This window comes from Cebus imitator, unplaced genomic scaffold (genome assembly GCF_001604975.1).
Source record: "Cebus imitator isolate Cc_AM_T3 unplaced genomic scaffold, Cebus_imitator-1.0 Scaffold679, whole genome shotgun sequence".
NCBI classification, from domain to species: Eukaryota; Metazoa; Chordata; class Mammalia; order Primates; family Cebidae; genus Cebus; species Cebus imitator.
The window spans coordinates 384,234-393,850 of NW_016107994.1; the positions used below are offsets into that span (position 1 = coordinate 384,234).

At 45.0% G+C, this 9,617-nt stretch overlaps 1 protein-coding gene and 1 pseudogene across 2 annotated transcripts in view; both read left to right on the top strand.

Moving 5' to 3' along the window:
- The first annotated feature begins 1,907 nt into the window (after positions 1-1,907).
- On the top strand, positions 1,908-2,025 carry LOC119469491 (annotated as a pseudogene).
- Positions 2,026-5,571: 3,546 nt separating this feature from the next.
- The window catches only part of ANAPC4 (anaphase promoting complex subunit 4), a 40,845-nt gene continuing 36,799 nt past the window's right edge, over positions 5,572-9,617 (top strand). For both annotated transcript variants that reach the window (XM_017518405.2, XM_017518406.2), the window contains exons 1-3: positions 5,572-5,712; positions 5,786-5,924; positions 8,697-8,802. In XM_017518405.2, the coding sequence (XP_017373894.1) occupies positions 5,796-5,924; positions 8,697-8,802 (235 nt within the window). In that variant the 5' untranslated portion in view covers positions 5,572-5,712; positions 5,786-5,795. The remainder of the gene's footprint in view (positions 5,713-5,785; positions 5,925-8,696; positions 8,803-9,617) is intronic.

The following is a 9,617-nucleotide window of genomic DNA, read 5'->3' on the forward strand; positions in this document are numbered from 1 at the left end:
AATGACTTTACATACTTGTTTAGCTCCGTACAGATTAGAAGCTCACTGCTGGCAGTGCCTGTGGACATTGTGTTTGCTTAGTAGGCACGAGAACTGTGCCTTACCTACGGTGATAGAGATTACCAGCTGCATCACCTGTGACCTCAATTAATGGGAAGCAGGCAGCCAGGCTAACACATTTCTTCACCCTCGGGGTAGCAGGTGCTTGTAAATATGGAGTGAATGGAAGTGCCATTTATTATGCCGCTTTATGCCTTACCCTAACCACGCTATGTAAGAAGTGGATACACTTAGAGCTGCCTAGGTAGGACAGTTTCCACAAAATCTAAAGGAAAATCCAGTTTTTCTCTTTGATGTGATTTTAAATGGACCATGAGGACCTGGGTTGAAATTACTTGAGGGTCAGCTAAGAAGGTCATTGCAATAAAGTGGAGATAAGATCTCTGCCTTCTGATTTCAGGCAATTTAGTGTAAGTGTTAACTCAGCAAGATGAGACAAATAGAGCAACAAGATCTCAGAGCTCTGAAGGTTGAGTTTTATCCCAACTCTCTATGGCAGGAAAGTTACAAGGTCCCTGGTTTAGTTGCTTGATACCACTGGAGACCAGAAGAGGTGAAACAGCTGGTGATCTCTAAGATGGTAGGCCTGAATAGATGGGCCAATTTCTTCATCTGTGTTAAAGAGACTGAGCTCCAAGTTTCTCTTCAAAGAATCAGTATGTCAGTATGTTCATCTCTCTTATTCTTTGTTCTCCATTTTAAAGCTTAACTTCCTGGTTCTCTTCACCCCATTGCCTCAAGCTTCAGTACACAACTTTCCTGCCAGTTCTAATCAGCAGTCCATATCTGTTCCCCTGGTCACCTGCTTTGACCTGAGCCACCCCTGGTCACCTGCTCTGACGTGAGTCACCTTTAGTTACCTGTTCCATAACCATCCTTTCTGCCAAACTGCTTACCCCACCACTCTGGCTCATACCCCTCCTCCCTTTAAAATGGCCAATTGGAATTAGCTTAGACTATGTGGTCCAACCCTAGCCAAAGGGGGAATGACACAGCAGTAGGGGATACCTGCATCAGGGATAAAAACCCCTTCCCCTCCCTTGTTCAGGTGTGCTCTTGCCATTGCTCCATCGGTGAGATGCATGCTTCTATAGAAGTAAATTGCCTTGCTGAGAAGATCTTTCTCTGATCACTAGTTCTTCTTTTTGGCACCGAGGAACAAGCAATTGTTTCTGACATCTACAAATGTGGAGAGGAGGAGTGGGAAAACACTGGAGGAGGTCAGCCCAAACTTTCTACGTGCTTAAAGAAGACAGAGGAAAACAAATGTTGCTGCCTGTTAACTTTACAGTTAATAATGAGCCAGGTAAATCAAGGAAAAATAAAAGTGTCTCTTACCCTACCACCCAGAGATACTACCCAGAGATAACCACTATTACAACTTCCCTGTCTACCCTTCCAAAGATAGGTTCTTGCATAAATAGGTATACAGACACATGCTAAAATTTCCCTCACAAAAATGGAATTTTAAGTACACACTGTTTTGTGATTCATGCTTTTTCATAAGTATATTGTGAACATTGATTTATGTCTGTGTAGTATTCTTCAGGATAGATATATTTTTTAAAAAATTTATGATGGGACATCTAGGTTGTTTGCATTTCTTTCACTTTTGTTAATAACCTTATAATGAACATGCTTAAGTATTTATTTCTCCTGCCTTTGCCTCCTTAAAATGCACTGATGCCTGGTCCCGGAGCCTTCTTCCCTTTTCCTCTTTATTCTGTGTCACAAATGCACAAATGAGCCAGTTTGACAAAGTAGTATTTTCCTAAGGATGGGGGAGGCAAATGGAGTAGGTAAAGCAAAAATCTTTATGGGACAGTGGGAAAGAGAAAAGGCTGGAAGTCTGCAGCCATACCACCCTGACCACGCCTGAGCTTGTCTGATCTCGGAAGCTAAGCAGGGTCAGGCCTGGTTAGTATTTGGATGGGAGACCACTGGGAATACTGGGTGCTATAGGCTTTATTTAAAAAATAAATAAATAAAAATTTTAAAAAGGAGGAAAAGACTGGAAACACTGTGTTAATATTTCTTGTCTACAGCTACTTTGGATCATTTCCAGGAATGATCCCTGCCGCCACTGCCTACCACACATATGAGGGGACTATAGCAAGCTTGTCTAACCCGCAGCCTGCAGCCCAGGACAGCTTTGAATGCAGCTCAACACAAATTTTCTTAAAACATTAGGAGATTTTTGTGTGATTTTTTTTTTTAAGCTCATCAACTGTCATTAGTGTTAGTGTATTTTATGTGTGGCCCAAGACAATTCTCATGTGGGAAGCCAAAAGGTTGGACACCCCTGGTCTGTAGCAGCATATAACTCTGCTGTTTCCTGCCCACACCTGGAACTCCACACCTGTGCTGTTTCGTTTGCTGTAAGGCTTAGGAAATTCATATTCTGTGAATACTTCATGTGCAGGTGGTCATACTCTGTCCTTTGCAGTACACTATTTATGCCTCTGGGAACAGCCATTTTCATGAGTTGTATGGGTGTTTGTAGTCAGGTAAGTTCAAGGAAAATGGACATTCAATTTCCATAAGAATGTAAAGTGCATAGACACTGGACCCCCACCAGATGATCCGTTATAACTGCCCCCAAACAACACCTGAAATTGCATTTGTGAAAAACAAAGGCAAGTGCATTTTCACCTTAGAAACGTTGATTCTGGAAGAGTTGGGGGGACATGCTAAGTTGTTTGTGGCAAAGGCAAGGGTTGCAAAGCCACTGAGAGGAAGTCAAGGGTTAAGAACAGTGCCTGGCACAAATCAGTGACTTGAAACTGAATGAATTAATCTCCCTCCATCATCTACTTCCCAGGGGCTAGATCCAGTGAGAGGTCAAGAGGGGGGGCTTGTTGGAAGTTAAAGGTCCTGCAGCGTAGGGCTGAGGGCCCCACCGGGTCATGGTGTGTCCCTTATGCTGTGCTGAGGTACAGGATCCAACAAATAAAGAGACAGCAGACAGAAGTACAAGGAAAACGCAGCTGGGCTCAGGGGGGCCATGCCACCCATAAGCGGAGTCAGGTGAGGCCCCGAATGTCCAGAAGCATCAGTATTTATTGTGTATAGGTTAGGGGGCAGGACAGTGACTGGAATCATCTTTAAGGATAGTGATAGGGTCGTGAGCAATAAAACATGGGGTCCATCCTCATTAGGTCACCTAGGCCAGGAGGTGGACAGTGTGCAGCAAGGTGTCCACCCCCGTTAGGTCACTGAGGCATGGAGGTGGACTGTGCGCAGTGAAGAGGGTGCAGTGTGCAATACATCTATCTACGGGCAAGCTACTTCTAAGATTTATAGGAGGATGCTTTAAGTCACACAGTAGTGACAGAGCTGTCAGTGTTACCGCCATCTGTTGGCAGCTTCCAATGAGTTCTGTAGGAAGGTGCTTTTTGGGCAGCACAGTAACAACAGCTAATAAAGTTCACAGTCACCAAGGTACGATTATCCGGAGGGGTTTTCAGCCCTCAGATGCTCGAGGGATTGCCGGTCTGAGGGCAGCCTTCCACAAGAAGATGCAAGGTCCTACAACTCCTTTATCAGGAGGAGTGGCTCTTGCCCCAAGCCTGCCATACAGTGGGTATCTTTATGATACTGGACGCTGCCGCCTGGGCCATGGATTCTTGTCCTGGTATAACTGTTTTTCCCTTAAATCACTCTCTGCATTGTCTGCTCCAGACATTCCTCTGACTATAAGCTGCTTATTCCTTAATTCATGCTCTGTACCGTGTCTACTCCAGGCATTCCTCTGATTATGAACTAAGATATAGTCATAATAACTGAGTGGTGAGATATCCTTTAGGCACTCATTCTATGAACAAATGTATGATTATATATAGAGGATTATATAAAGAAATTACTGAGTAGTAACACTATAAACTGAGGTATTCTTCAGATCTTAATTGTGCCAGGATTTTGCTTAGCTCTCCTTCCTTGGTGCCTATGTGGCGGGTTATCCACACCGAGGCCTATTTCTCCATTGAATAAGTGAAAGGTAGTGAAAAGTAGATGGCTTTCTACCATAGGTCTGTGGGGAGTAGAAAAGGTCCTTTTTAAAGTTTCCTTGCTTATTAAAGAATAAGTGTGCTAATAACTCTTTGTTAAGCCCTATCCTATGTACTTGTTAGACATGCCATGCTTACATGCAAATAGTATATTCTATGTTCTTGTACTTTAACCAAGATATCTGTGCTGAACCAGGCATATCCCAGCTCTCCATTGCTTTTACCTGTGTAGAAAAGTTTTAAGTTGTTAGCCAATCGGGTTTTAGTTTAGATTGTGAGGTCTGGCTCCAGCTAATGAAGCTCAGACACAGCAGTAAGGATGACCCCAAATGCATATGGGATAAATTTGTGTATTTTCCTTTCTTCATTGTATTCTCGTGGCATGACAGCTAGTGAGAGTACCCTTCCTGCAGTCCAGGAAGTAAAAATTGCGTTGCGGAAAAATCCTTTGTCTCAGTGCTAATTTTTCTTTGCAGCACCGAACATCTATTTCCAACAGATTTTAAGAACCCTAGGATGACATTGTCACTTTCTCTCAGGGAGGTCATAGCTGTGGGAAATCTGAACATGTTGACTCATTTAAATGTGTCTTACATAAAGCAATATCAGATGAGTTCTGATTTACAAGACTGCCAGACGGGCCTGTGAGCCTTTTGGGCAAAGCCAGTCCCATGCATTCGTGTAGCCCCAGTTCTTCCACATAGTAAATGCCCAAGAAGCTATAGAAGAAATCGTGTGTGAGCCCACAGTCCTCATTCGTTATGATGGGGCTGCAATTACCAATAAGCTGTGAGGGTTAAATGGGATGAGGAGTCACAGTATTATTTGCCTGTTAGGGAGGTTTTGGGGCAGGTACCTCTTCCCTCTTCAAATTGGAATCACCCAGAGTTTTAGTAAATACTGGGCCCATCCAGGGGTAATTCTCTTTTAATTGGTTTGGGGTCCTGCTTGGACAGGGGAACTTTTAAAATTCTATACTGAGCCACCAGGACTGACATGAGAACTACTTGTTTGGAGGCTGTCAGAGGAGGCTCCAGCTGATCAGAACCTAAAGTTCGTATTCATTTTCATTCCCCCATTGTCACTGAAGCCTTCCCCCTACATCCCTACCTTCTCTTCGAACACAGCAGCGAATTTCTGGGAAAACTGGAAAGGTATGTAAGCGTGCCCACACGCGGGCACACACGCGTTACCAAAAAATCCGCGTGCGGCCTTCCACGTCCCAGCGCCCAGCGCTCCCACCTGCAGCTGGGTCCACCGCTCTGCTTCTCCCTCTCCGCTCCCCTCGGGACTCCCTGCCCCGCCCACGTGCCCCACCCTCCCCCTCGCTCCGCCCCTCGCTGCTCCGTGCCCCTCCCAGGGGCCCCATTCTACCCCCACCTCGCTCCGCCCCTCGCTGCACCCTGCCCCGCCCACGCGCCTTGTCCCAGTCCGCCCCGTCTGGCTCTCAGCCTCAACAGGCCCGGTGCCCGCCCCGCCCCGCCCCGCCCCGCCTTCTCCTCTCGCGAGGCAGTCCCGGAGCCGGAAGTGCCTGGAGCGCGCGACAGCGGCAGGGCGGGGCGGTCTGGAGGCTGCGGCGCGCGGCCGGCAGAGGGAGGAGAGAGGCCGCTGGGGCCGTGTTGGTCGCTGGTGGGGACTCTTGCAGGTACCGCTGCGGTCGGGGCTCCTGGCGGTGGGCCGGGAGCTCCTGCTGGCCTCTGACTGGGGTGTCGTTGCAGGGCCTTCCCCATGTTGCGTTTTCCGACCTGTTTCCCGTCCTTCCGGGTGGTGGGAGAGAAGCAGCTCCCGCAGGAGATTATTTTCCTGGTCTGGTCTCCCAAGCGGGATCTCATTGCTTTGGCCAACACAGCGGGCGAGGTAAGTGAGCCGGTGGAGCCCGCCTGGGCTGGGTCTGCCCACTGGGGGCCCAAAAACACCGAGCCTGTTCATTCGGGCCGCAGGCGGCCGGAGTCTCAGTTTCCCCTTCTGCAGACATGGCGGGCCACCTGCTACCCCTTCCCTGCCTCCCAGGACGGCAGTAAACTTTAAGTAATATGCGAAAGGTGGTGTCTTTGCCATTTTCTATACTTTTATTGCTAAAGTAACAGTTTTCACACAGCTTAACACCGTCAGGCAATCCTGCATCCCCAAGTCGTCTTCACTCATCGCTTTATTAGTTAAATGAACTTTTTAAAAAGCCCACGATGTGTCACCCATGAGCTAGACATAGTGGTAGATTCAGGGCCTGCCCTAAGTTTGCTTACAGTTTTAATAGCAGAAGGAAGAATTATTTTCGAACTTTAGCTGCAAGACTGTATGCATGTAGCTGACCCAGAATCTATATTTAAGAATCTGTAGTCTCTTGTCCACGTTTTATACTACGGGTTGGATAACCAACTTCCACTAAAAAATACCTTTAAATTGGACAAGGAAGGTATGCATCATTGGATTCCAGACAGAACGTGCATGGGTTTTGTCAATATTTCTAGTTCACATTAAACTTCATCGAGTATAAACATGTTGTACCCAGCTTTCTGCTGAGAATTATTACTTGCCAGCCGTTTTGTAAGGAAACCTTCACCTGTGCATCCTTCCGCCTCTGGCTTGAGCGTTATCTGGCCAGGTGAGAGTTGTGTAGAGTTAAGTTTGAAAACTAGGTGGTAAGGAAATCTTAGCACCCTGCGGACTACAGCACCATGTTATCTACCATGACCCAGTCGCCAGGGTATTGATGTCTAATTTTTCAGGGCCCCTCCATGAAATCTAGTCTCCCTCCGCTGCCGGGATGCTTTGAAACTCTGTCGTGGCTCTAGAGAACAGCAGATGGTACAACCACAGGAGTAGGAGGGAAGGTAGAAAGGAGGCACATCTGTGCGATCAGAGGGGTAGGCATGATAGTGGGCACTGTTACATCCATATCTCAGTGAAGGAAGAAGCAAGGGAATTTTCTGTGAGTGAAGATGGAGAAGAAAATATTGCAAGCGTGAGGAGAAAGAAGAGGCCTGAAAAAGCTAACAAGGCAGGTCGACTTGGGAAACCTAAATAGGATTGTCAGTCAGTGTTAAGAGCACCACAAGATCAGTGTTCTTATTGGAGAGACACTGGTTGAATGAGGTTGTGTCTGTTCTGTTTGTGTGGGTGCAGGTACAGTTGGGTTTAACCAGGATTGTTGTTTAGCAAGAGAAAGATGAAAGAGTTGAAGTTATGTGCAAGGGGAGTGATTGTGTTGATGAACTTTGGGTTCTAACCTGGTTAAGGAGGTAAGTGAGGGCAGGTGTAGGGGGAGGAACAGTGACTAGGGGGTAGAATCAATAGACTGTATATTCCGGTGAGGTCAAAGAATGGGAGTTGAGTGTTGCAGATATGAGCTGGAAGAGGGGTGGTGGATGGAAGGTGGGAAATTTGAAATGGAGATTTTGGTGGCCCTGCAGTTGTTGATAATGACCAGGCTGGGGGTGTGACCCCGGGAGTGGCTGAGTGCAGTAGAAGATGTGATCACTGGAGGTGAGGTAGTTGACAGCTGAAAAGCCAGGACATACAGCTCCTGAAATCACCAAAAATGAGGATGAGTGTGCTGTTAGAAAGCATGAGCGAGCCAGGTGTGCAGATCTTCAAGGAATGAGGGGAATGGCCTAGGGGTCTGTAAAGGACTGCAATTAAGGGGATAGTGGGTGGTATGGCCTGACTGCATGTGATTCAAAGTTAGGAGATTTTCAAGAAGAGAAGAAATGGCATTGAGCATCAAGGAAGACACCTGCTTCATCTCTGAGCCCAAGAGGAGCAGTACAGGGTCTGTGGGATACAAAATGGTCACCACCTAGGAAGGCTGCAGGGAAGCCATGTCCTCTGGTGAGAGGCACATTTCTGATAAAAGTATGAAGATTTTAATTTCATGATGACATCTGACTCTGAGCTGCAGAAAGCACGGAGGAAGGGTTTCAGAAGTAAGGAATGGTTTCAAAAAAGAGAGGGTCAAGTCGGAGAGATGATGTTACCAGGAGTGAAGGGTGCTGTAAGGTAAGGCAGGGCATGGTGGTGAAGCTGAGTGTGGAGTCGATGGAGATTGAGAGGGGTCTTCTAGGAGCATGCGCCGTTGTGAGGACTTTTCTTCCTTATTGTCAATGGTTGTATAGAAGCTGCAACAGGATCAGTCTTAGAGCTCTTGGGCAACATTTTTCCTTCCAAGGTGGGAATTTACTGGTGTGGAAATGGACATTTAGAATAGTTAAGTGATTTGGCTAAGATCCATGGCTAGTGAGTAACACAACTGAAATTAGATGCCAAGTGGTCTAATTCCAAGCTTAGTATTATTTGACTATATTACAGCTAGCTACCTTTTTAGTGATGTTTGTGTTCTTTTCTTTTTTGGTTGTCATCCTGGACAGCCTTCTTTTTTCTAAAAGGCAAGTCTCCCATTGACATAAGAGATGGGAAGATGTATTAGGTACTCGGTTGAATTAGACCTTGTTTCACCCATTTATTTTAAAACACTTTGTTTTCTTTCAGACACTGTTGTCTTTTTCTATTTTTCTGATAACTATGCTTGAGAGATAGTAATTTTAAAAAAGTTTTTAGTAGGGATCTAGGTATATTTTATTTTTGGAAATGGATTTTTTAAAATTTCCTGCTGTTATATCTGCTTTGTCTTAGGTGTTACTTCATCGACTTGCAAGTTTTCATCGAGTTTGGAGTTTTCCACCAAATGAAAATACGGGAAAGGAAGTGACCTGTCTGGCGTGGAGACCAGATGGCAAACGTAATGATAATATTACAAAAATATGTTTTTATTTTCACAACGAGTATTCTGTAAAGAAAGTCCGTTTTCAGGAAGGATTTATTGTTCTTAGTATACATTAGAATTATAAATATCAGTTAGGGGCCTTTTTTAAAAAACATGCCTTAAAATATTTTTATAGAACTCAGATTAGTTCTGCTATCTTGTTTCTTGGCAAAGATATTTCTTAAATAAAATCTGGTTTCTTGGCAAAGATAACTCTGAAGTGAAATCTGATGGAATGTACAAAATATTTTGGTTTTGTTCTTTCTGCTGTCATCTTGGCCTGTGTTATTTGGCCCAGGCAGCACCTGCCACTCTCCAGTCAGTCAGTTCGAGGCCATCATGGCCTTTTTCTTTCACAGTGGATTTTAGCACGAAATGTGTGGCTCGTATTCCCTTGGTGCATGTATGTTTGCCTCCCCAGGGGGACTATGAGCTTTGACTCCATACCTTCCATTTCTATGTGATCTTTCTTCTGGTCCCCTCCTATGTTCTAGCCTTTTATGGCTCTGGTGACAGAACTCTTCTCTTCCATGTGATATTTTTACAATGACTGTCCTTATTGGAACTGTTGTACACATATAATCAGTGAAGTAAAATGCTGTAAATCCTACAGCTTCAAGTTCATCTGTGTCATGGGTATTTTAAGAAAAAAGTGAATTGTTTTTGTAAAATATGTGTTCTTTGCTTAATTTTTCTGTAAAGTACTTAAACATTTTATTGGTGCATTAAGAAAAATGAATTGTTTTTGTAAAATATTTGCTCCTTGTTGCTTTTTTTTTTTTTTTTTTTTT